The sequence below is a fragment of the Molossus molossus genome, unplaced genomic scaffold (genome assembly GCF_014108415.1).
Source record: "Molossus molossus isolate mMolMol1 unplaced genomic scaffold, mMolMol1.p scaffold_m16_p_22, whole genome shotgun sequence".
In the NCBI taxonomy this organism is placed as follows: Eukaryota; Metazoa; Chordata; class Mammalia; order Chiroptera; family Molossidae; genus Molossus; species Molossus molossus.
In genome coordinates, this window is record NW_023425358.1 from 17,379,876 (window position 1) to 17,407,614 (window position 27,739).

Here is a 27,739-nt window from a genome sequence, read left to right on the forward strand (position 1 = left end):
CCTACCTTAGGCAGCAAGGTGGAGTTCATTTCCCTCAAGTGTCCACCACTTTATCCTGCCAACCCACAAATCGGCATTAACCAATCAAAACAGCTCCCCTGACTTAGACCCTGATCATGGGCATGAAGCCCCACCTGACACATGTGCACAGACACACACATTCACCCAGTGTCACCCAACACGTGCAAATGGCTGACTAAGATCCCATGTGAGCCACAGACAAAACCCTGCCCTCCAAACCAGGACTAGATTGTGAAAGGCAAGGAGCTCAGAGCCTGACAGGGGCCGCAGGAATTACTTCACATTCGTGCATCATTTATTTTGGTTTAATTTATATACTACTTACTTCAAAGAAGAATTTCAGGACGCCAAATCAGGTAATATTTAAAAAATAAGAAACCGACAACAAAGTTACAGCTAAACTACTGAACAACCATCATTCAAAACCGCCTGAAATCACGCTGAATGGAAGTCCTACAACTACGGAATTAAAGAAGCAGCCACATCGAGACTGGTAGGAGGGGTGGAGGCAGATGGGCTGGTCCCACATCCAAGTGTGGCGGATAAAAATCAGGAGGATACCTCGGCTGGGAAGGTCCTCCCTGAGGACTGAGGGGTCCCCCTCCACACCAGGCACCCCATTCAGGGTTCCAGTGCCAGGAAGAAAAGTCCCCATAACTTCTGGCTGGAAAAACCAGCGGGAACTGAGGCTCAGGGAGGCTGAGATGGCTGCAGCCCCAGGAAGCTCCTCTTAAAGGGCCTGCACATGGACTTATCGGACTCACTCTCTCTAAGCTTAGAGGGGAGGAACCTCGAGGGGCACCAGAGACATACAGGGAAGAACTGAGCTGTTTGGCACTGGAGCGAGGGTTGGAGAGGGGGCTTTTTCTGGGACAAACATGCTGTCAGAGGCCTTTGTTCCTTTGGTGAGCCCTTCCCTGAGGCAGCAGACAGCCACCATATCTGGGACTCCAGCAACCTGGCTCATACTGGTTGCCCCGCCCTGGTGATTCCCTGAGGCCCTGCCCCACCCAACTTTCAGGCCCACCCAAGCTGTTGCCAGTTGCTTAACCAAAGGATTGGCCTGTCTTGGATCCTGCTTCAGGTTTTCCTAAAGTCTTTCAAACAAGCAGCATCTGGTCTCAGCTAGCCCCATACCTCTCGTTAAGTAATACATAGAAACAAACACAGGGAGGCAGCCAAAATGAGGAGACAAAGAAACAGGTCCCAAATGAAAGAACAGAACAAAACCCCAGGAAAAGAACTAAGCGAAATGGAGATAAGCAACCTAACAGATGCTGAGTTCAAAACACTGCTTATGAGGATGCCCATTGCACTTAGTGAGAACCTCAGCGAACTTAGTGAGGGCCTCAAGGGCATAAAAAAGGACCAGTCAGAAATGAAGGAGGCACTAACTAAAATAAAAAATAATTTACACAGATTCAATAGTAGAGTAGGTAAAGCCAAGAAGCAAACCATCGATTTGGAATATAAGGAAGCAAAAAACACCCAATCAGAACAGCAAAAAGAAAAAAGAATCCAAAAAAATGAGGAGAGTGTAAGGAGCCTCTTGGACAATTTCAAGCATGCCAACATTTGCATCTTGGGGGTGCCAGAAGGAGAAGAAAGAGAACAAGAAATCGAAAACCTATTTGAAAAAATAACGGCAGAGCCCTGGACGGTTTGGCTCAGCGGTTAGAGCGTCCGCCTGTGGTCCGGAGAGACCTGGGTTCGGTTCCCGCTAAGGGCACGTACCTCGGTTGCAGTTTGTCCCCGGCCCTGGTTGGTCGTGCGGGTGGCAGCCACTCAATGTGTTCCTTTCACATCGATGTTTCCCTCTCTCTCTCTTCCTCTCTCTCCCTCCCACTCTATCTGTACAAAAAATGGAAAAATGTCCTCAGGTGAGGATAAAAAAAAAAAATAACGGCAGAAAACTTCCCTGAGTTGGTGAAGGAAACAGACATACAAGTCCAGAAAGCACAGAGAGTCCCAAATAAGATGAACCCCAAGAGGTCCACACCAAGACACATCATCTTCAAAATGCAAAAGGTTCAAGACAAAGAGAAAATCTTAAAAGCAGCAAGAGAAAAGCAGTTAGTTACCTATAAGGGAGTTCCCATAAGACTATCAGCTGATTTCTCAAAAGAAACTTTGCAGGCCAGAAGGGAGTGGCAAGAAATATTCAGATTGATGAAAAGCAAGAACCCACTACCAAGATTTCTCTATCCTGAAAAGCTGTTATTTAGAATCGATGGCCATATAAAGACTTTCCCAGACAAGAAAAAGTTAAAGGAGTTCATCACCACCAAACCATTATTATATGAAATGTTGAGGGGTCTTTTTAAAGAAAAAGATAAAAAATACGAACAAACAAAATGGCAATGAATACATATCTACTGACAATTGAATCTACAAACAAAATGAACAGAAACATTCTCATAGATACAGAGAACATTTTGTTGGTTGCCAGATGGGAGGGGGGTTGGGGGAATGGGTGAAAAAGGTGAAGGGACTATGAAGTACATATTGGTTGCTAGACTGATAAACCTCAAAGGGAAGGGGGCTGGGGGTGGGAAGAAATAAACCAAAAAACTTATATGCATATATGCATAACCAATGGACACAGACAACAGTGTGGGGAAAGACAGGAGGGGCGCAGGAGTGGGGTGGAGGGGGTCAATGGGGGAAAAATGAGGAACATCCCCCCTGAAATCCTATCCACTCATGTGATGCAGGGCTATGTGGGGAGGCCCCTGAGCCCTGCAGCCCCACTGTGTTCCAGCATCGCCTGATGTGACATGACCCGACACAGAACTCCCTCCACAGAAAGACCCAGTGAAATCTGTGCATGGAAAAGTGAGCAAGCAGGGCTGGCCTCTGAGGGGCAGCTTACCTCATTGAAATCACCCACTCTGGGGATGTGGTTTTTCCTGGTCTTGCCCAGGACCTTTCCCGAATTGGAGATCACTACAGCTGTGTTCCACAAAACGTCCCCATGCTCTCCGTCTCGTTCCAGGATCGGGGACACCACCACCATGTCATGCTTCTTTGCCAGCTGGAAAAATGAGAAATGTAGCGCAGTCCTGCTTTGGAATCAATTGCCATAGGTTTTTATTGAATTCTAAATAACCAGTCTTGGTTCAGAGCCACCGCTTGTTGTTTGGACGACTAAATGCCAGTGCTGTCCTCATGGCCAAGCTCAGAGAAATAAGAATAATCACTGTCCTTGGGCACTACTGGTAGGAATGCAAAATGGTGTAGCCCTTGTGAAAATGGTATGGTAGGTCCTCAAAAATTAAAAACAGAATTATCAGATGATCCAGCAATGCCACTTCTGGGTATGTACCCAAAGAACTAAAAGTAGGGTCTTGAAGAGGTATCTGTACACCACTGTGTTCATAGCAGCATTACTCATAATAGCCAAAAGGTAGAAGCAACCCAAATGTCCACCTGTGGGTGAATGGATATGTTCCCACGATGGAATATTATTGGAAGGAAACTGACCTGTGTTACAATGTGGATAAACCTTGAGGACGTTATGCTAAGTGAAATAAGCCAGTCACAAAAGGACAAATATGTACTGTATGAGTCCACATATGTGCAGTATCCAAAGTCGTCAAACTCAGAAATAGAAAGTGAAACCTTTGATACCAGCGGCTGGGGTGGAGGGGAGTTGTTTAATGGGAATCAAGTTTCAGGTGTACAAAATGAAAAAGTTCTGGAGATTTGTTTTACAACATGGTGAATGTGTATATTGAACTGTATACTTAAACATGATTAAGATGGCAAATTTTATGCTATGTGTTTTTTAATATGATAAAAAAAGAAAAGAAAAAGAATCATACTTCTCATGTATATATAAAAGTTCTCTGAAACTGAATTCATTTGTCTCAAATAAGAGCATCAGGACCTGTTGACCAGCAGGATGAACAGCAGCCCTAGCCAGATATTTGTCTTCAACTCTAACTAGCCTGTCATTACCTCTGGCCTTAATGACAGGAGAGAGGGAAAGGCATGGGTGGAAGACGGGGCTCTGAGCCTTAAGACAGTGGCCATGAGTCCCTAGGCCCCTCCCTATGCAGACAGGTGTTCCCTGGTACCATTTCTCATTCCCACTCTTCCTCTTCTCTTCCTCCATCCCTGGTTCAGGTGTATCATTGACTATTGCCTCCTAACCAGCCCCCTCCCTCTTTTCATAGAACAGAATCAACAACCTGGTGGATGAGACTTTCCCCACAAAAGCCTGATAACACTGATGTGGGAAGTCACAAATAAGTATTGACAGAATCACCATGATTACAGTCCTACTCAGAAAACCCCTAAAAATATGTATAAACTCTGAAATGAAAAATGGAGAAATGAAAGTTTTTTTGTTTGAGGTGAGAATAAGGATAAGTTACTATCTGTAACCTCTCTGAATGTTAAGGGTTTTTATGATAACAGTTTTATTAAGCATAGTATAAAATTCATTCTTTTAAAACATGCCACTCCGTGGTCTCCAGTACATTCACAGAGTGTGCAACCATCACCACAATCTAATTTTAGACCATTTTCATCACCTCAAATGGAAACCTCATAACCATTAGCAGTCACTCCCCCCTGGTCCTGTCCAGCCCCTGGCAACCACTAATCTGCTTTCTGCCTCTATGCATTTGCTTATTCTGGACATTTCATAAAAATGAGATCATACAACATGTATTATGAGGTTTTAATAAAGAAAAACGAAAACCAATTTCTACGCTGATGAAGACAGGCCATGCTGAGAAGTTTACATAAGTCAGGCAAACAGCAGGTGGAGGAGCAGAGCTCTGGGCAAGAAATCCACTTCATCCCTGGTCCCCGAGTCCCAGCTCTGCCACTTGCCAATACAGAACCTACTATGGGGTCATCCAGGCCACCCTTTCCTGGCTAAAGCTCCCTTACCTGAAAAAGCCATTAAGGGCCCCTCTGGCTCTGAAAATCTATGATTTTAAGGGAAAGTGCACTAAAAAAGGGCAGTAAATAGTCTTATCTAATCTCATCTGGCAAAACAAGCACCAAGCAGGTGCATTTGCCATGGTGAGGGCCACACCCAGCAGCTGTGGCCTCGCGCTGTGACCTGCACATGTCTGGCAGCTGCTGCCAGAGGAGCAGTTAACCTCCTACCTTCTGACAGAATCTGGTGGTGGGCCCGTCCTCTGCTGACTCAGCAAATTCTGTCCACGGAAGCTTCTCTCTTGTACAGAAAGCAAAGGGCATAGCTGTGAAGAGAAGAGAGGTCAGAATCATATGCAACGCTCATGGCCTCTGAGAGGATGTCCTCGGCCTGGTATCCAAGTCTCATCCCTGGCTGTGGAAAAAGAACAGACCCTAACCTTTTTTTTTATCCTCACCCGAGGATATTTTTGCATTTATCTTCAGATAGAGAGGGGAGAAAAGAGAGAGAGAGAGAGAGAAACATCAATGTGAGAGAGACACATTGAGTGGCTGCCACCCACACGACCCCAACCTGGGCTGGGGACAAACTGCAACCGAGGTACGTGACCTTAGTGGGAACCGAACCCGGGACTCTCTGGTCTGCGGGCCGACACTCTAACCGCTGACCCAAATCGGCCAGGGCTAGACCCTAACCTTTTGGGATTCATAGCAAAACAAGGAGCTAGGCGAAATGCCTTACCTAGAGTCTTAAAAATGATTGATTGCAGCACAGACTTGAACAGATATTTGCACACCCATGTTCATAGCAGCATTATACACAAGAGCTCAAAGATGGAAGTAACCCAAGTGTCCATTGATGGATGAATAAACATACGTACAACAGGATATATATTTTAAAAAATTGTTATTGACTTTAGAAAGAGAGGAATGGAGAGAGAGAAACATTGATTTGTTGTTCCACTAATTTATGCATTCATTGGTTGATTCTTGTATATGCCTTGACTGGGGATTGAGTCCAAAACCTTGGTGTATGAGAGTGATGCTCTAATAAACTGAGCTACCTAGCCAGGGGCATACAGTAGAGTATTATTGAACCTTAAAAAGGCAGGACAGCCCTGGTCAGTTTGGGTCAGCAGTTAGAGCATCGACCTGCGGTCCAGAGACACGCGGGTTCGGTTCCCGCTAAGGGTGCGTACCTCGGTTGCGGTTTGTCCCCGGCCCTGGTTGGTCATGCAGATGGCAGCCACTCGATGTGTCCCTTTCACGTCGATGTTTCTCTCTCTCTCTCTCTCTCTCTCTCTTCCTCTGTCTCCCTCCCCCTCTATCTGAACAAAAAATGGAAAAAAATGTCCTCGGGTGAGGGTAAAAAAAAAATTAAAAAAAAAAAAGGCAGGACATTCCAGCACATGTTACAACATGGATGAACCTTGAGGACATTACACTAAATGAAAGAAGACAGTCACAAAAGGACAAATGTTATATGATTCCACGTATTATAGGAGGTCCCTAGAATAGGCAAACTCACAGAGACAGAAAGTAGAATACTGGATGCCAGGGATTAGAGGGAGGGGTGAATGGGAATTGTGCTTTAATGGGGGACATCGTGTCAGTTTGGGAAGATGAAGAAGTTCTGAAGACAGATGATGGTGATGGTTGCACAACAGTGGAAACATACATAATGCCACAGAACTGTACACTTAAAATAGCTAAAATAGTAAATGTTATGTCTATTTCACCACTACATTATGTATGTGTATGTGTATATTTTGCCACATATATGTATATTTATAAACTTTTGTAAAAGGTATGTCCCCAAACTCTTCCCAACCAGCAGATCCCAAGCTGCTGGCCAATCTGCAGGTTGGTAAGAGCACAGTCAAGGCTCCTAGAAGCCCTGGCCACTGTGGCTCCGTTGGTGGGCATCATCCCATGCACCAGGAGGTTTCTGGGTCTATTCTAGTCCAATGGTGTGAACATCCATGTGGTCACTGGCCTTCTGGATTTGTCCTCTAGGCCACCTTGTTCATACCCTTTGCCCATTTCCTACCAAGCTGTTTATCTTTTTCTTCTTGAAGAATTAAATTCTTTGTTTGGACCAATTCCGTACAGTCTTTCGATCTTCCCCCTCCTAAGAACCCAAGTTCATTTCTTTCAGGGAGATGAAAAAAGTTTTGGGGTGCTTGCTGGCCTCCTGTGGGGAAGTTTACTGGAAGCTATATGCTGTGACTGGCCTGTGCGTTGATTGGTTGCAACCTGTTTGGGGATAATAACTGTAGTCAACCTTTCCCAAACACAGGCCATGTGCCCAGCACAGTGCCATGCCTAATAATAGGCAGCTCATCCCAGATACTCCTGCAAAGTAGGTGTTAGTCTCCTCACTTCACAGAGAAAGAAGAGAATCATTAATCTCACAATTCCTTCCAGTCCCACCACCCAGGAAGATGGTGTCAGTGTGAAGAGGCCACAATGGCACTACGACCACCTCAACCGCCAGGGGTAGTGGCCCATGGAGGTACCTAAGTGGGCACCATGCTCTGCCAGCAACAGCCCAGGGGGACTTGGCACCAGGCTCAAGACTCCACGGGCTTCTCTTCAGCGAAGAGAGATAAACTGCCTTAAGGAAGCCAACAAAAAAGCTGTTGATAACAAATACATCCTTAATGACCATTCATTCTCAGCTTTCAGAGCATTAGGAGAGACTCAAATGCCCCAAGAGAATAAAACCTCCCTTTCCAATTTCATTTCAGATTGATAAACTCTCCAAACTTCTCCATTTCCATTTTCTCCATTTTAATGGCTCCTTGTCCTGTTTACACAACCACTGTAATGTAAACAAACTTTCAAAAGAGGGATGTGAAATGGAGGTTGGGGGAGGCTGGTTGCCAAGTCCCAACTACAGTTTTATATTAGAGGGGAAGGGGGTTCCCCGTTCATTGAATCAACATTCCCAGAGCCAGGCTGTAACCCTAAACCTGTCTCTGCCCTCAGGAGCTGCCAGCCCAGCCAGAGGAGCTGAACTATCAGCTGGCGGCTGCACGCCACCACACAATGCCCCGCTCTGCGCAGGGAAGTCCCCAGGGCCCCTCAACAGAGTGGGTGTCTTTGCTAGGCCTTGATGAATGAGTGGGAGTTTTCCTGATCCAACAAAGGGAAGAAGTTGGTTAAACCATCCAATAAGTATTTTTTAGTGGCTGTCATGTCAGGGATTGTTCAAGCTACTAAAGAAAAAACAGGGTGGGGGAAATAAATAAACAAAATGTGGTATATCATTCAATAAAATATGCAGCTGCCCTGGCTGGGTATCTCAGTTAGTCGGAGCGTCGACCCATGAACCAAAAGGCTGCGGGTTCAATTCCTGGTCAGGGCACATACTTAGGTTTCAAGTTCAATCCTTGGTTGGGGCACATATGGGAGGAAACTGATTGATGTTTCTCTCACATCAATGTTTCTCTCTCTCTCTCTCCCCCCTTCCCTCTCTAAAAATCAATAAAAACATATCTTTGGGTGAGGATTAAAAAAAATTCTGACATATGAAACAACATGGATGGGCCTTGAAAACATTACGCTAAATGAACTAAGCCAGTCACAAAAGGACAAATACTGTATAATTCCACTTATATGTTGTACCTAGAGTAGTAAATTCATAGGGAGAGAAAACAGAATAGAGCAGTGGTTCTCAACCTTCCTAATGCCGCGACCGTTTAATATAGTTCTTCAGCCCTGGCCGGTTTGGCTCAGCGGTTAGAGCGTTGGCCTGTGGTCCGGAGAGACCCGGGTTCGGTTTCCGCTAAGGGCACATACCTTGGTTGCAGTTTGTCCCCAGCCCTGGTTGGGTCGTGTGGGTGGCAACCACTCGATGTGTTGCTCTCACGTCGATGTTTCTCTCTCTCTCTCTCCCTCTCACTCTATCTGAACAAAATATCAAAAATGTCCTCGGGAGAGGATAATATAGTTCTTCATGTTGTATGTAGGCGTATCTGCATGTGGGCGGACCCGCCTGGAGACAGATAGAGGAGCGGTGTCTCGGTTCCTAAGACCATCGGAAATATGTGTTTTCCGATGGTCTTAGGCGATCCCTGTGAAAGGGTCGTTCAACTCCCAAAGGGGTTGCGACCCACAGGTTGAGAACCGTTAGATTAGAGGTTATCAGGGGCGAGGGAAGAGGGAGAGTTACTGTTAAATGAGTACAGAGTTTTGGTGTAGACAATGAAAAAGTTATGGGTATAGATAGTGGTGATGGTCACACAACTCTGTGAATGTATTTAATTTCACTGAATTGTTTACTTACCAATGGTTAAAGTAATAAATTTTATGTTACATAGATTTTATCATAAATTGTTACATAATTTTAACATTAAAATTTGTTGTTGTTAATCCTCACCAAGAATATTTTTCCACTGATTTTTTTTAGATAGAGTGAAAGGGGGGGAGGGAAAGAGAGATAGAGAAACATCCATGTGAGAGAGACACGTCGATTGGTTGCTTCCTGCACAACCCCAACTGGGGCCAGGGATTGCACCTGCAACCCAGGTACATGCCCTTGACTGGAATTGAATCTGTGACCCTTCAATCTGAGGGCTGATGCTCTAACCGCTGAGCAAAACTGCCAAGGCACAATTAAATGTTTTTTCTTAAAATTTTTTTCTTTTATTGACTTTAGATAGACAGAAAGTGAGAGGGACAGACAGAAACATTGATGAGAGAGAACATCAATTGGCCGCCTCCTGCATGCTCCCCACTAGGGATTTGGCCCACAACTGGGGCATGTGCCCTGACCAGGAATTGAACTGGTGACCTTTTGCTGCATGGGTCGATGCTCAACCACTGAGCCACACCTGCTAGACTAAATGTTTTTAATCTTAAAAAATTAGGATGGGCCCTCGCCAGTTTGGCTCAGCAGTTAGAGCATCAGCCCGTGGATCAGAGAGTGCCGGGTTTGGTTCCCACTAAGGGCACATACCTCGGTTGCAGTTTGTCCCCAGCTCCAGTTGGGGTCATGTGGGTGGCAGCCACTTGATGTGTCTCTCTCACATCTATGTTTCTCTCTCTCTCTTCCTCCCTTTCTCCCTCCCACTCTATCTGAAGATAAATGCAAAAAAACAAAAAGGTCCTCGGGTGAGGATAAAAAAAAATTGGGATAGGGAAAATGAACGACCACCCCCCAGACTGGCCTCATGGAGCTTACGGTGTAATGGAAAAGGCAGACAAATCAAAAGTGATGTATAACAAGAGGTGTGAAAAATGAGATAAACTTCTGGGTACAGATGGCGGACTGGACTCACATCTTTGCTCTTTCCTGAAACACCAGCTACTGTCAATAAAGGGGTTTTATGTGAAGGTGAAAAGCATCAAGGATGGGGCACTGACTGGGACAACAGCAGCAGCACATTGGAGGCTGCAGAGCCAGGGATGCATGTTAACATCTTAGAGGTCTGGGAAAACCGAGCTCCCTGTTCCCCCAGCAGTGGAGGAGGCATGGGAGTACCCTCCTCTTCACCACAGACCCCTCGAAAGCTCAGGAGCCAGAGGTGCCATGTAGCTCTGAAGGCAGGGAAGTAGGAAGGGGTGACAAACAAGAAGGACAGGATGAAAGTCTGTTTAAGGAGCAGTTAGACACCCAGATCCTTTCTCTACTATAAGAGGCTGAGGTGTGCCTCTCCCACCCCAGCAGAAGGCTACAGGCTCATTCTCCAGAGACAGTTAAACAGAGGGTCTCTGGCCTTGGGGAAACCAGGACAGATAAAGGCAAGTAGTGTCCAAAACAGAGGGATTAAGTAAACATCAGCATTCTGGATCCCTGTTCTCTTTCTTTTCTTGGCAGGAGATTAGAAAAATCTTCTCTGGAGCATCTGACCAGTCTGAAAAAAATGACCTAAAGACAGTACCATGGGGGATTACATAACAAATAGCTAAACTGGGTCACCCTATCATGAAACTCAGTGGAGAGACCCTTCCCACAAACTCAGAGATTACAATCAGCTTTTTAACCTCAATTCTTAAAATATAATCAATCAAGTGGTTAGAGAGTCAGAGTATGCTCCAGTTGGAGTATGTAGGAAGGAAAAATATATTACTTAATATCTTCAGAGATAAGAGAAGATATTGCAATTATAAAATAAAAACAGGATGTGATAAAAACAGAAACTTTCAGACCAAAAGAACTCTAATAAGTTCAAAATATGACAGCAGAAACCAAAGACTGAATAGAAGGCAGAATGACAGATTAGATAAAATCTACCAGAAAAGTAAGAAAAAAGACAGAGATGTAAATAGGAAAAAATATATATATTAAAAAAAATTAGGGATTTAGTCCAGGGTTCCAACATCCTAATAGCAGGCTGTCAGGAAGAAAGAAGAGAAAAAAAGAGGGGAGAAAAATCACAATAAAATAATATAAGAATATTTCCTAGATCTGAAGGACCCAAATTTCTAGACTGAACGAACCCCTGGAGTGCTTAGAATAACGGATTAAAATAGCACACAATGGCACATCATTATGAAATTTCAAAGTATTAGAGAAAAAGAGAAGCTCCTACAACCTTTCAGAGAAAAACACTTGAAGCCAGAAGACAATGGAGCAAGGTGTTTCAACTTCTGAAGGAAAATTATTTCTAACCTAGAATTCTATACCCAATCAAACTAGCAACTAAGTTGTAGGAGGAAAATATTTTCAGATATGCAAGGTCCTCAAAAGGTTACCTCCTATATGTTCTTTTTCATAGAACTACAGTTGACCCTGAAAACACAGGGGTTGGGGTACCAACCCCTCGAGCAGTTAAAAATCTGCATATAACTTTTGACGTCCCCAAAACTTAACCAATAGCCTATTGTTGACCAGAAGCCTTATCAATAATATAAACAGTCAATTAACACATATTTTGTATGCTATATGTATTATATACTGTATTTTTTGAATAAAATAAGCTAGAGAAAAGAAAATGTTATTAAGAAAAGAGAAGGAAGTGAAAATATATTTATAGTACTGTACTGTATTTAGTGACACTGTAAGTTTAGGCTGTTTAGAAGGTGAAAAAAATGTATGTATAAGTGAATCTGCACAGTTCAAATCCAGTTTATTCAAGGGTCAACTCTACTCAACCTCAAGGAGGGAGTAAACCAAGAAAAAGAAAGATGTGGGATGGGAAAACATAAGAGCAAGGCAAAGGGACTCCCCAGGACAATGGTGATGGGAAATCCCTATGCAGCTAGCAGAGGGGACAACCAGTTCAGACCTGAACAGTCAAAAGGCTGTGGGACACATTCCTTCAAGAAGATGAAACCAACAGACAGCTTTATGTGCTTAAACCTCTTAAGGGGATTTAGGAAACTGGCCAAAAGTTGGGGTAGAATTTGTGGTAAGTATGCAGAAAACAAAGCAAACTCCAGGGAGAACTCAAGGTTCACAAAATGGCTTGGCAGAGAATGGAAGGGGCATAGACTAGGAAGGGTCCATGTGTGTCAAGTGTTGAGGAGGCAGAAGGAGGGAAAAGACTAATACTGTCTTCTTCCATAGTGAGAAGTCAAAAGATAATGCAAACCTGAAAGATTAGGAAGCAGCAACACAAACAAAGGTAAATTCCAAAGGAACCAGCTAAGAGTTGAAAGTAGATGCCTCTGATGAAAAGGCAGCTGTTTTTTGGTAATAGACCTTATAGATCCATTTGACTCTAAACTATGAACATGATTGACTTTGATAAAAATATAAATGAGATAAAGAAAAGGTCCACAGTACTATGGGTATATAACAGGGACACAACTTTAGATAAGGAGGTGGGTTCTGAGCTGAGCGCTGAAGGTTGGGCAGGGTTAATGAGACAAGAGGAGGGAACAGTGGGTGTACCGGCCTGGAAGGAGGACATGAAAGATCAGTAAGGTCAGGGCAGGGCCCAGCAGCGAGGAGGCTGCAGAGCGGGAGAAGAAAGACTATGCAGTGTTTTGAAAAGATCTTTCTCAGAAGGTGTGGAGAGCCAGTTAGAAGGGGCCAGAGTAGAGGGCACAAGACCAGCTGAAGGTGATTACAGAAGTCACTGTGAGAGTTTTTGGTGCCTTGGGCCTGGGCAGTGGTAAGGAGGTGGGGAGGTGGGAGGAAGAAGTGAAAAGGATTCAGAATGATTTGGGAGGAAGACTGATAAGACCAGATGACAGAAGGATGTATGAGAGGGAGAGGGGCTGGGGTTCCTGGGTTTCTGGTGTTGACAAAGAAACTTTCTATAGATGAGTAGAGAAAGGAGATTTTTAAAAAGTCAGGTAGCAGACACTTAACAACATGGAGATAACACAGTATTGTGTGAGGGTAGCAGAGAAAGCACCCGAGAGAGACTTACTCCATGCTTCCTGGAAACAAATGATATTGACTCCGCACAATGCAGCCACCTCTGCGATGGCCTCTATGCGTCTGTGAAGGGCAGAGACCTGGCAATTTAAAAATCAAGGATTAGGGGAGCATCTGAGATCTTGCTTCCTAGCAATATCATCAGTTTGGCTCAAATAAACTCATAAAAATTCTCTACAAATTTGGACGTTTCTTACTTCGACATTTGCTGGAAGGATTTTGAAGAAGCCTACCCAGGACAACACCGCAGACCCAGACCTGGTGCTAGGTACCGGCATGGGCTCCTTATGCCCCACTGGCTCCCTGCTTCAAATTGGGTGAACTTGGAAAGGACATCAAATAAAGACACTCTCCAACCTCTTTGGAAGGTATCTTGTCAGGCACCTAACCATGAATAGACACCCACCTTTGCCTCTGCCTACAAGGGATATCAAAGATCCCTAGGATGAGAAGCTGTTGACATCAGAGGTAGACAGCTATCCCAAGACACTGATAAGACCTGTATACCTATGGATCAATGTTGAACTCAGAAACGGTTTTGTTTGATTGTCTTTACCTGTCTGCTAACAATAATAGCCATAATAATATTTATATTTGTTCTATGGGTTTTCCTATATAGTCCAACTGTTTATGATTACTGAACATGTATAACCGTTAATACTTTTTATGGTTTATGTAAATGTTATATTAGATGCCAAATACAGAAAATGAGACACAGCAGAACTCGGATTGTGATAGTTCCCAGGACAGAAATGATCCAGTGTTGACTACCATTCACATACTTACCCTTTTTGTTTTGGGAAAATTCGGTCTCAACTCACAACCCATGGTTACAATATTGTCCCATCCCCAAAGGTCAACAAGTGGATGTTGATACTGAGACTTCCTAGGAATGAGATTCCCTAATACTATGAGACCACACTAGTTGGTCATCAATGTCTTCAGATTGATTTATGACCAAAAGGGGGAATTGAGGCCAAAAAGGGGGCTCTACGGAAAGTAACTTCACAGGATTTTCAAATCATAAATTCCTAACCAGGCCGGTCATGTTGGGTAGTCACGCCTCAGCCTTATAACTTCCTCAGTAAAAGGTTATCTTTGCCGTCAAGCCCTATGCCCTGCCCATTGTTTCTGTGCCTCTTGGTTAACACCTTTGTAATGACTCTTTTTCAAACTCCTCAGAAGCATAACAACCCTAAAACAGCATGCAACCTTGTGAACTATCCTGTAATCCCACCCCTGCCTTTTGTCTCCCACCTTTAAGTCACCTCCCTTACATTCCCTTTAATTTCAATGTGTAAAATAAACCACAAAACTATTATTCCCTGCAGCAAGATTTGAGAGTTTGCTTCCTGACGATGCTGTCAGGTTGGCTCAAAACACTTGTAAAAATTCTCTACCAAAATAAATAAATAAAAATTGAGGGTTAGCCCTGTCCGGTTTGGTTCAGCGGTTAGAGCATCGCCCGCAGACCAAAGAGTCACGGGTTCAATTCCGGTCAAGGGCATGTACCTAGGTTGCAGTTGGATCTCTGGCCCTGGATGGGGTTCTGCGGGAGGCAACCAATTGACGTGTCCTTCTCACGATGATGTTTCTCTTTCTCTCTTTCCCTCCCTACCTCTCTTCCACTCTATCTGAAAATGAATGGAAAATATCCTCAGGCGAGAAATGAAAAAAAAAATTGAGGATTAGAACGCATTAGTTCTATTGGTTGAGACCATTATAGAACTCATCCCAACGCACATGGAACAACCCTACCCAGTAGCTGCCAGACGATGAGCAAGGTGGGGAGGTTCTGATATCTCATCCTGTCATCGGGTCCAAAATCTACATGAAAAAGGGGACTGCAGAAGCTCTGGAGTCCCACACACCCTTGTTTCCTTGACTAGGGAATGGGGAGAACACTGCCTGCCTCGGGGGGCTGCTGAGAGGATGTACCGCTATGAGGGTGCTGGTTACAGCAGGGGGGACACACCTAGGAGGCCCATCGCACACCAAGACCATCCCCTGGGTTAACTATTCCCTCTCCTAGGACACAGTCCTCTCCCCACTGTCCTGTATTCGAGGCCTCAGGGATGCCTTGACTAGCCCCCTCTATTTTTCTGTGTGTATCTCATCACTGGACGACTTGCCTTTCTCAGCTGTGCCCTTGACCAGGAATGTGCTTCCTTCCCCACCGATCCTCCTTGGATATGTTATCCATGCCGCATGTCACCCAGAGAGGAGACTTTCCCAGGAATATTGAGGTACCTCTACGCTCCGCAGCCTACATGTGGCCCTACAGTGGGAATTGTGCTGTCGCATTCCTCCGCTGCCTGCCACTCCCATGACCCCAAGAGCTCGTTAGGGGCAAGAGGAAAGTGTCCTCATCCTCTGTGTCCTCAGCTCCATGGCTGGCTCCCAGGAGACATTCAGAAGTGTTTGTTCAAAGAAATACCAGGGAGCCAGGCTGAAAACCCAGAGAGCACAAACTCTACAGTGTTCTTTCTCTCCCATGCAAGACCACACACCAAGGCTCCATGGATGTTTGCTGGGGCGGACAGTGTACAAAGTGTGCTTCTAGGTGCTGTGGGGATGGGAACAGCCCCCCTGCCCCTGCCGACCTGACAACCTGGGACGGTCCAGGAGACATGTTCACAATCAACTAATCTGAAAATCAGAAATCTTTTTATTTTTTTCTTCACCCAAGGACATTTTTCTATTTTTGTTTTAGATAGAGTGGGAGGGAGAGAGAGGAAGAGAGGCAGAGAGAAACATCGACGTGAAAGCAACACATTGAGTGGCTGCCTCCCGCACAACCCCAACTGGGGCCAGGGACAAACTGGCCAAACCGAGGTACGTGCCCTTAGCGGGAACCGAACCTGGGTCTCTCTGGACTGTGGGCCGACACCCTAACCTCTGAGCCAAATCAGCCAGGGCAAAAATCAGAAATCTTTTAATCCAACAAAAGCAGGGGTAGGACCGATGTGAAAGACAATGCAGAACCAGACCTGGAATCCAGCTGATCTTCTTTTCGAGAATCCCTAAGAATTCTCAAGCACGCTGCTTCCAGAGGACACTTTGGCAGAGAAAGCTGGAAACTTGGAGCAGCTGGAGGAAAGTTGTGAAGAAGTGTATACAACAAACTGCCTGGTCTGTGACAAGAAGTTTCTTTAGGGAAACACAAGGTGATGTCACATTGACACTAATCGGAAGGTCATAAACAAATGCCTATCACATTCCTGCAACCCTACAGGCCCCATCAGCTGACAGACATCTGGGTGTAGTGGGTCCTGCCCTGAGGGACAAGGCAGAGGAAACATGGACTAAGGGACGGTCCTGAAAGTTGTTCAACCACTGAGCCGCAGGGTCCTGACTGGTGTGTGCTGGCAGGAGACTGAGGCAGAGTTCCATGGAGAGAGTATGAGCCAGCCAAAAGGGCACCATCTCATTGCAAATGGAACAATAGATCAATTGCAGAAGAGGAAGCAGAGGGGTAGGTGTAAAGAAGTGAGGAGTGAGAGGAAGGCAGAGAAAGGGTAGGAGTCAGAAAAAAAAAAAGAACCAGAGACACAGGTCAGAGGGAAGAAGTGCGGCCAGGCCAGAAGTGTCTGGGCGACCATTTGATCAGTAGATGTACCTGCTGACCCAGACCAAGCAGCCAGCAGGGGACTGTGGATGTGTTCAAAACATAGAGCAGGCCACAGCCCGTTTACATATTTATAGTCAAAAGCAGTCACACCTGTTTGGCCACAGGTGCATCCGCGGGCAGGGGGATTTTGTTCTGCACAAGTCCCACACGCACTGTCCGAGGTCCTCTCAGCTGCTCCTTTGCAGCCTCGAAGGCATATCCCTGCAGCTCAAAGTCCCCTTCAGAGGCCAATTCGAAAGCCCTGTTGGGCAGGCTGAGCTTCCTAAATGGGCAGGAAAGAAGAGGAGAGACAATCTGCATGAGGCGTGCTGAATTAAACATTCCCCAATCCCAGGGTCATGCGTCAGGTAGGGAAGAGATCATGTATCCTGGCAAGAAGGCAGACAGAGTGGTCTAACGCCAGGCACAAGAGTAGGGAGGTGGAGTAAGGCCTGGAGGAGGGCGAGGGCCTGGGACTGCTGGGAACAGACAGCACACTGTTGTGGACTTAACCTAATGATCTTGGGGGAAATTTCGGCAGGTAGGTGACACTGGTCAGATCTAGTCAAGGGAGGGAGCAGGGTGGGGGATGGAGGAGGCTGGGCCACTAGTCAGGAACTGATGTTTTAGTTGCTGAAATAAGGGTGGGGATTAAAGTTTCAGCAACCAGCACAGAAGTGAGGGAATGAATTCCCAAAAATGTCTGGTCTAGAATCAGCTGAACCTGGCAGGTGGGGCAGGCTGTGATAAGACAGGGGCTGTTGAAAACCAGGCTCAGGAAATGGCTGGGTGGAGAGGCCAGGACTGACAGCAGGACAGGGGGTCCTATGGCCCTTCACCACCAAGGACTGCAAGTCTTCCGTGCTCCCCACCACTCTGTCCTGCTGCTGTTCCTGCCAGGGCACAGGGGACGGTTCCATGCTCAGTGCCGAGTGGGCTTGGCAAGGGCCCAAGTGTCCAGACCAAAGGCCCAAGCGCTCATCCCGGTTTGTGGTTTATTAACAAAGGCAAGTAGGTTATTTATAAAGCCTCCCACTGAAGTGACCATTGGCCCAAATGGCTCACACCTCCTGATGCCTGTTGCATGCTTGGTGCTAAGGTGAAACCCACAGGGGCATGAGGCTTGGCCCCTGGCCAGGAAGGCCTTACCATCTAGGGACAAGACGGTTATGAAATACCCAGAGAACACATCAAAAAATAACCTGACAGCCATTATCTAATAATAATATTTCCCTCCTACTTTAAGTCACTTTCTTAAAGATGTTTCTTTCAAAATCACAGCCCTGTCAGCCCAAGCCCCTGTCGCCGCCCCCTGCCAGGCATGACAGCCTTGACAGCTCCTGAGATGGGTTCCGCCCCTGACAATCAGCTGCTTTTCAAGTACCGTCAGGGTTCCGTTAGCTTCAGCAGGTTAGAAATAACAGCAGTGCCCACACCTCGCCTCCTTTTGCTGTGATTGCCTCAAAGACAGTCCTCCTTCCCTCAGGCAGAGCCCCCCACCCCATGCCAGCAGGCCTCAGCCCCAGGACAAGTCATCGTGGTGGATGAGAGAAGAAGAAGGGTGTTCTGTTGCCCCTTAGGCCCATGGCCAGGGAGCTGGCCCACCCTTTGGGAGAGGTCCTCATCGCCCAGTTCTCAGCCTGTGGTCTCATGTCAGGAAGATATCAGGGGGATGAGGTCTCATCTCGGTTTGCAAGCCTGGCTGTAACCATCGCTTGGATGATGTCCCCCAGCCTCTGGCCATCTCTCCCCATCCACGGCCCACAGCTGTCTGTCTGCTCTCCATCTTTCCACCACCATCAGCCCCATAATTCCACCACAACCTTCCTGCCTCCTCACTATCTATGCTGAGTGCTGCCTCCCTCCCTTTAGCCCTCAGCTCCCTGCAGACACTCTTTCTCCTAGGCCTGAGGTAATGCAGGCCATGCCCCTCCACTTTCGGGGCTCTACGTCTCCTCAACACCCCCTACAGCAAGATTCCCCAGACCTGGTGTTATCCAGGGGGTCCATCGCCAAGCCTTGGAGAAGCCAATCAACCCTTGAGCCCCATTCCATAGCCACAACCCAGGAAGGGTGGAGACCAGCAAATGAGCCACAACCTCACACAGGGGTGGAGAATCTGTGCTGCCCACAACCTTCCCCTGGTCCCTATAGTTAGCAGTCTGCCCCTCCACCCCCCAATCCTACTACTAAAGCCCCTACCCCTCATGGGCTTACCTCCAACTTCAAGGAGGAAAGCCTATCATTTCCTGTCCTGGTTCAAACACTCCTGGCCCTTCTCCTGGGCCCCTACCTCTCCACCCAGGGTCAAGGCAGACCTCACCTGAGGGAGCCCAGCTTCTGCCTTCTCTGTAATCTCTTGCTTCTGGAACTTCACCTTTCCTCTCGTTTTAAATAATTAAATGAGCCTGGCCAGTGTGGCTCAGTGGTTGAGCATCAACCCACGTACCAGGAGGTCACTTTTTTTTTTTTTAATCCTCACCCGAGGACATTTTTCCATCTTTTTTTGTTCAGATAGAGCGGGAGGGAGAGAGAGGAAGAGAGAGAGAGAGAAACATTGATGTGAAGGGACACATTGAGTGGCTGCCACCCGCATAACCAACCTGGGCCGGGGATAAACTGCAACCAAGGTACATGCCCTTAACGGGAACCGAACCCGGGTCTCTCTGTACCGCAGGCCGATGCTCTAACCGCTGAGCCAAACCGGCCAGGGCCCTCATCGATGTTTCTATCTCTCTCCCCCTCTCCCTTCCTCTCTCTCTAAAATCAATCATTAAAAAATCATTAAAAAAATAATAACTAGCCCTGGCCAGTTTGGCTCAGCAGTTAGAGCGTCGGCCTGTGGTCCGGAGAGACCCAGGTTCGGTTCCCGCTAAGGGCACGTACTTCTGTTGCAGTTTGTCCCCGGCCCTGGTTGGTCGTGCGGGTGGCAGCCACTCGATGTGTCCCTTCACGTCGATGTTTCTCTCTCTCTCTCCCTTCCTCTCTCTCCCTCCCGCTCTATCTGTAGAAAAAATGGAAAAATATCCTCGGGTGAGGATAAAAAAAAAAAATAATAATAATAATAATAATAATAATAATAATAATAACTAAATGAGAGCTTTGTTACAAAAGAAACACATGCTCATAGAGGGAAAAAATCAAACAGTGAGAAAGGGTATTAAATAACAAGTGAGTGCCCTTTTCCATCCTACCTCTTAGCCCCAGTCCTGAACTTCAGAGATGACCCCTCTCAATAACATTTTATGTATCTTTCCAGCATTTTTTTTCTTTCCTTTCTTTATTGATTTTAGACAGAGAGGAAGTCAGAAGGAGAGAGAGAGAGAAATATTGATGAGAGAGAACATCGATTGACCACCTCCTGCATGCCCCCCACTGGGGATTGGGCCCACAACCTGGGCATGTGCCCTGACCAGGACTCAAACCAGCAATCTCTTGGTGTATGGGTCAATGCTCAACCACTGAGCCACACCAGCCAGGCTCCAGTATTTTTCTACACAGTAGTATCAGTCTGTATATCTGCTCTCCCGCCTGACATTTTTATTCAAGACATGACATCTCTCCCCGTCTCTTACAGACCTTCTATATCCACCACTAAACATGACCAAGTCTCTCCCATTCAAAAATAGGGGAAAAAAAGAAATAGAAAGCATGGAGAGCATACTCTAGCCAGGTCCCCTTGTTACCTCACTTGCTCACTCCTCTCCCCTCCACAGGAGGCTTCCCTACAATCCTCACCTGCTACACCTTCCTCAGCCCCATTTCCCAGCAACCCCTGTTTCGGGTCACCAGCCTTCTGGTTGCTAAAGCCAGCAGACTCCTTGCTGTCCTCACCAGCTCTCCTTACACCATCTGACACTCTGTCCCTGTCCCGCTCAGCATCCTTACTACCCGCCCTAGGGTGCCCCACCACCGCATCCTCAACTCTAGAGTCTCTCACAAAGTCTACACTTCCTATGACCCCTTTAACCTCAGGTTATCCAGAGTCCCATTCTGTACCCTCTTTTCCTCTACCTGGAATGACCATCTCTAGGATAATGTCAAGTCCTGCCTTTCCGCTGAGGCCCATCTCTGCATGGTTCCTACAGGTGGTTGGGCTTTGCCCCCAAAAGGGTATGTCCATGTCCTAATACCCAACACCTATGAATGGGACCTTATTTGGAGAAAGGATCTTTGCAAATGTAATTGAGGATATCAAGATAAGACTAGCCTGGATTATCAGGGTGAGCCCTAAATCCAGTGACAAGTGTTCTTATAAGAATGTCCAGAGGAGAGACATAAGAAGGTCATGTGAAGACAGAGGCATAGATTGGAGTGTTGCTCTCACAAGCCAAGGAATGCCAGAAGCCATCAGAAACTAGAAAAGGCAGGGAAGGATTCTTTCCCAGAGCCCCTGGAGAAGTGTGGACCTGCCAACATCTTGATTTTGTACTTCTGGTCTTCAGAACTGGGAGAACAAATTTCTTTTGGTTTAAGCCACTAGTTTGTGGTAATTTGTTATAGCAACCCTAGGAAATGAAACAGCATCCTCAGTTCAGCTGATCAGCTTTTCCCAAAGCTGCTTCTCACCAGAATCCACCAGCCACCTGAGATTCTAAGCCAGAAGCTGAAGTGATCTTGCCTCCTCTGCCACATGTGTTAGCCACACTGTCCACTGACCTCCCTGAGACCTCTGGACCTTCCTCCTCTCCACCCCCAGGCACTCTGTTTGCTTTACACCTCATCTTTCACCTTCACTTTTTAAAGTCTTGGAAGGCTGCCACCACCATCAGGACAAATCCTGCTGCCTCAGCATGACATGTAGAGTCCCAGGACCCACGAGGGCTATTCCTGCCCTGCTCTCTTGGGCGATCCCCATAGCCCTCTATACTCACAGTTCCTGAATGGGCATGTCCCCTCGTGTCTGGGCCTTGGCCCAGAGTACCCGAGCACTTCCTGTCTCCAACCAACTCCTTCAGGATGCAGCTCAAGCATGGCACCCCTGGGAAACCTTCTTGACCTGGCCCAACCTTGTACACGTAGACTCTCCAGTTTTCCCTTCATCCTTCTCTCACAACATAGGACAACCATTTTAAAAGCCCCTTAAGGGCTGGAACCATAGCTTACTCATTCTTGTATTTTCAGTGCCCAAGACAAAAATAAATGCTCAATAAATGTTTGTTGAATGAATAAATGTTTCTTGGTTCTGGTTGTCTTAAAATGGAGAGTCAATGTTCTTTGAGGATTTCATCTGTCTGGCACAGAAAAAGGCCTATATAGTTCATTCACTTAGCAAACACTGACTAAGCATTGTCTTTGCAGAGCACAGCCAATCATCAGGAGAGAAGGTGGTCTTCTGTGGAGCACAGAGTTCAGGGGAGGGGCTGAGGACTCAGGCTCCACCAGACCTTCACAGAGTTGGCGATAGAAGTTTTTTTTGTGTGTGTTTTTTTTAATCTTTTTAATTGATTTTTTAGAGAGAGAGGCAGGGAGAGGAAGTGAGAGAGAAAGATGGAAACATCGATGAGAGAAAGAAGCATCAACATGGATCGGTTGTCTCCTGCATGCCCCCACCAGAGATCAAACCAGGCATGTGGCCCTGACTGGGAATCGAACCAGTGACCTTTTGGTGCATAGATCGATGGTCAGCAACTGTGGCACACCAGCCAGGCAGCCATAGAAGTTTTTAAATGATTCATTTCCCACCATTTAAAATGATTATGTTCCTTCTAAATCCCACCCAATTGCAAGAATTGAGCAAGTACAAAGGTTTATGCCCTAGAGGTAAAGCCTGGAAGGGTTCAATGCTGAATGAAACAGACCAAGAAAAGAGAGTAGGAAAAAGAGAGGAAAGGGGGAGCCACATACTCAGTTATTGTGAGCCAAGACCCAGGATGAGGCCTGGCAGTCACTGGTTGGTAAATGTTGGCTCCCATTTTACCATCCCTTATAACCAACCCAAATGCTCCTGTGAAGTCCTTCTTACAAGGTAATACTTACTCTGATTTCTAGACCATGCCCCAACCAATCACCTATGTGGAAAACTTATTTCTCTTCTCCTAAGACTTGTGTTTTGCCTGTCCCTGAACTCACAAGTCTGTCTTCTTCCCAGGAGAACATGCCCACCTTACTTTTAAAACAAACCTATTCTCATCCCTGAACAGTAAGCCTGAGACATCCTTTGCTTTAAGACACCTTGACACTTTCTTTGGGAGCCTCAACCCTAGGGGGCCTCCCCTGTGACAAGCCTTGACAGGTTTGGTGGAAAGTGGTATTCCAGCATGAGTAGAGTGGGAGTGGGGGTGGGGGTTGGAGGTCATCCAGCCCCAGTACTCCTCTTTGGGTATCAAGAGCTATTTGACAAAGTTCTGTACCACTCCCATTCTCAAAGGCAGATTTCTACCTTTATCATCCACTAGCTGTGAAACCTCCCTGCAGTAACTCCACAGCATGGGTAGCTGGAAACCACTGATCTAATCAACACCGTCCAGTTTCTGGCGAGTTGATCAGGTTCCTGCCTTAGGTCACGGCCAAGGTCAGGAAGCCCACCAACTGGCAAGTAAGTGGAAAGACATTTAGTCAGAAGCTGCATGGGGTCAGAGTTTGGACTTCACTCTAAGAATCATGGAAATTCCTTATAGACTTTTAAGCAAAGGAGCAACAGGATATGATTTACATTTTCTGGTTGCTTTGAGAAAAGTGGACTGAAGAGAAAGCAGAGAGGAAGGGGAAGGGCCTTGCAGCTCTGTATACCCAGTGTCCCACAGTGCTGCGCCCTCAGCGAGCCCTAGTGTTGCACAGGCCTGGTTGCGAGTGGGAAACATTTGCACTGAGTTAGTAACTAACTTCTATGGCTTGCCAGGTGGGAAAGGTTCCTTGACTAACCAGTTTCAACAGGCCTCTCTACCTCCAAGGCACCGCTAGAGGCCTAATCACTACAAGAAGGTGGGGCTGGGGCTGGACAATTAGTTGACCTGCTGGGGGCTCTGGCTGGAGGTACTGAGCAGAACAGACACCCAGTGCAGGATTTGGGGAGAGTTCTGATCACAGGAAGCGGAGAAAAGTTAGGTGGTCACAGCAAAAGCATCAGGTTGTAAAAAATAAAAATAAAAAATCCGTCCTTTCCCTTCCGGTTCTGGGTAACTGGGGGAGAAGTGCAACCCCTGAGAGGCCCAGGGCCGTCACTCCTAGACATGGGGTCTCTGCTCGCTCTCTCAGGACTGCATCACCGCCTCATCACAGCCCTTCAGACCCTGAAGCACTCTCCCTGGTCACCCAGGCCCACACTCGCTGGCCGCAAGGCACATACCCCGCCCCGCCCCGCGCCTCTGAGCCCCAGACCTGGTCTCCTTGCCATAGAGAAGGTGTTTCACCACACACAAGTCTGCGGGCGGCAGGTGCTTCTCCAAGCACTGCTCCAGCGACTCCCATTTAGGCCCCGCCATCGCTGGGGACCGCAAGCGCTGGCGTCCAGGCCCAAACTGCCTGCCCTTTAGCCCGGGGGGGAGGAGAAGGAACAGGAGAGGGCCAAGTCCGCAGACGTGCCTCCCCTCCACGCTCTCCCCGCCGCCCTGCAGGCTCACTGGGGACGCGCCCCGCCTCACGCCTTCGCAGCGCGCAGCCAATCGGCGCTCCAGGGCTTCGCGGGTGATCCCGCCCCCTGCCCTTCGCACCACCTTCGGCACGCGCCGGGCCACGCCCCCTCCGCCGCGGGACCGCTGGAGCCCTCGCGCCTCGGCGGCAGCTGCGTTACCTCGCGCTCGGAGGCCCTCGGAGGCCCTCGTGCCGGGCTCCGGGGCCGTTCTCGTGCCCTCTTGCGCTCGCTCGCCTTCAGGTTCCACCTCTCACCTGCCCCGAGGTGTCGAGGCGGGACCGAGAACCTGAGGGAGGCTGCGGCGGGGGTCTGGGGTAAAGGGCCGGCCCGCCGCCGCGGCGCCGCTTCCGCCCCCTCAGACCTTGGCGGGACCAGTTCCCGCCGCAGCCCGTGGCAGGGCCTCTCCCCACCGCGACTTAAGGTTCCGGCCTGCAGAGTGGGGGCATCCAGCCGGCTGGCTCACCGCGCGGGGCTGCGGAGAAATGTACGGACGAGCTGCGTTGTCCCAGGGCCGGAGGCTGCCCCTTACTTATGAGAAGGTACAGCCCCCAGGGGGCCGGGCTGGAGTCCAGGCCGCTGCCCGGCCGCGGGCCCCACCCCGGGTTGGCACCCCCTGCCGTGCCTACCTCGCTTAAGAGAAGGGTCAAGTGATCCCATGTGCTTTCCTTACACTGCAAAATGCTGGGCCCACACAGCGGCTCACCCTCTGGACCCTTGGGCCCCTTTCAGTTTTGCCGTCTGCTTTCTCGCTCCCCGTTCCTCTCTCTCTAAAAACAAAAACAATAAATAGCAAAAAATTAACAAAGACAGACGAGAGTTATTGGAAGGAGAGGGTTATGCATCTGCCACCGCCAAGGGTGGCCCTTTTAAAAAGCAGGCTGGCCTTGGCCAGCTTGGCTCAGCGGTTGAGCGTCGACCTGCGGACCAGAGAGTCCTGGGTTCGGTTCCCGCTAGGGGCAAGTACCACACAGACACACACACACACAGGCAGGCTAAATGATCTGCTGAGGAGATAATATATGTAAAAAGGACCCAGGCATAACTATATAAACACTTATAAATACTAATAGGGTGTTCGATTTGGTTCAACAATTATTTACTGAGCACCAGTTATAGGCAAATGCTGTAGATTCAAAGATATGTCATACCTCTAGCCTCAAGAAACGTAACAGATTCAACATCAAGTCAACACAGAAGTGGGAACTTAAGCAAGCCTGAAGGAGCTAGGAAAGGCTTTATTGAAGAGGAGACATTTGCATGGAATCCTAAGGTTTGGGTAAGAATTATGTCAGTGAAGAGGAGCGGAGCGAAGACAGAAGCAGTAAACGGTGTGCAGTGTGTGTGCAACTTGAAGCAATGTGACAGTGCTGGGGCCCCAAGTAGGAGGCAGGGAAGAGTTATAGCATGAGATGAGGTCAAATCAGAGGGCTTTATGCCATGACAATCTTGGAATGCCACTAAAGAACAGATAACCCTGGCCGAGGGGGATTTGAAGTTGGGAGGCAAGGAGACTGATTATGAGTTGGTTGAAGTAATCTAGAACATAATGAGAGCCATTACAAGGAACGTATAAGTAGCAATAGGAATGTATAAGATGCATCAGAGAGGCCATATTCCAAAAAATGAAAATTAGGCTATTGAATGATGTTACCTGCAGGGTGGGGTCTTCTGATCTAAATGTTTCTGTCAGGGTCCCCCCTCATGCCTGACACTTTCACCATCAGAAGTTCCTTCTGTAGGATCTTGAGGAGTTCCCTACTAAAATGGAGTTGATCAGTGTATTTTAGTATTGCTCAGCTAATATTAAGATGGACTATTTTTTTTTAATCCTCACCCAAGGACATTTTTGCATGTTGCCACCCACACGACCCCAACCGGGGCTGGAGACAAACTGCAACCAAGGTACGTGCCCTTAGTGGGAACCAAACCTGGGACTCTTTGGTCTATGGGCTGATGCTCTAACCGCTAAGCCAAACTGGCCAGGGCTAAGATGGACTATTTTTAAAAAGATGGATTACGAAAGTTTATTGGGAGTAAAGACCTCGCAGGGATGAGCAGGGCTATTCATGGGGGGAGAAACCAAGGAACCCAAAGCAAAAACAAGGGACAAAAAGTTCAAGCTGCTTAAAAGAGACAAAGACACTTCTTATGTCACCATTTTGGCTGGACTGGCTCTACTTTGCTACAATATCCATTTCAGTTAGCTTGGGTGCATAATTCCCAAACTTTTTCATGTGAGACATTTAAGTTTACATAATAATAACAACAACAATAAAATAAACCCTAGCAAAACAAGAACTGCAACCTCTGAGCTAAGAAACACCATGTAGAAACAAGTTAACCCAGAAATTAGGCCTTTAGAAAGTTACTTAGAAATTGGGTTACCTCAGACCTTTTCTCCCTTGACTACATTGGCTCTTGTATTTTCATTTCCAGTAAGTGTCATGTTTAACTTGGAAATATGACGAATTCTAAGAACCATTACCCCATAGTTCACAGTATTACTGGGAGGATTAAAGGGGACAAAAAGAGGCAAAAGCTTTTGTGTACTGTAAAATGCTAAATGAGGGTATAAGCAGCCCTCTGGCTCATAGGAGAAAAGAAGACAGGTAGGATCTCTGAGACCCCTGCAAGCACTGTCACCAATGATGATCTTAAAATTTTAGACTTTCAAATGTTGATGAGCAGAGCCCACAATAGCTTATATATGTTCCCTGAGGATTAAAATGAACACACATTGTGAATTTAAAAGTAACACCTAAAAATAGACGCTAATACATTTTTAACGAATGAGCTCTTTCTATAAAACCAGCCTCTATAATGAAATTCTTGTTAAAGATAAGCATGTAAATAGAGGAATGTATATAGGACTAGATTATTAGAATCATATTTTATTACAATTGGGAAAGGCATAGCCTTGGATAATCTCTAAAGACTGTCTTCCCAGCTTCCTCCCCTCCTTTGTCTTTCTTACAACAGGAAAACAGATGATGGTAGAACCCAGACTAAACTGCAGATCTCCTGACTCCTGGTCTAAGGCTCTTCTTAACCAAACATTTTAAATAAGATATTTCAAACAAAAAGTAAAGTAAAATAACAAATACCCAGATTTTTAAGTGTTAATATCATATTCTTAGAATCTTTTTTAAGGAAAGAAAACATTATATATCAGCATGCAATTCCCGTTTCTCTATCCCATCCCCCTACCACCTTTTCCAGAAGCAACCACCATGTTGAGGTTATGATATCCCATCCTTCCTGTTCATGTTTGTATACACTTACCAAATGATTGCATGTCCATAAACCA

General features: G+C 46.9%; 1 protein-coding gene across 1 annotated transcript in view; it reads right to left on the reverse strand.

Annotated features, from left to right (window-relative positions):
• The window catches only part of UPB1 (beta-ureidopropionase 1), a 76,692-nt gene that overhangs the window by 11,156 nt on the left and 37,797 nt on the right, over positions 1 to 27,739 (reverse strand). Inside the window, exons 2-5 of the mRNA XM_036277244.1 lie at positions 16,971 to 17,142; positions 13,242 to 13,329; positions 5,146 to 5,240; positions 2,894 to 3,055 (exon numbers count right to left, since the gene is read on the reverse strand). Coding sequence (XP_036133137.1) covers positions 2,894 to 3,055; positions 5,146 to 5,238 — 255 coding nt within the window. The 5' untranslated portion in view covers positions 5,239 to 5,240; positions 13,242 to 13,329; positions 16,971 to 17,142. The remainder of the gene's footprint in view (positions 1 to 2,893; positions 3,056 to 5,145; positions 5,241 to 13,241; positions 13,330 to 16,970; positions 17,143 to 27,739) is intronic.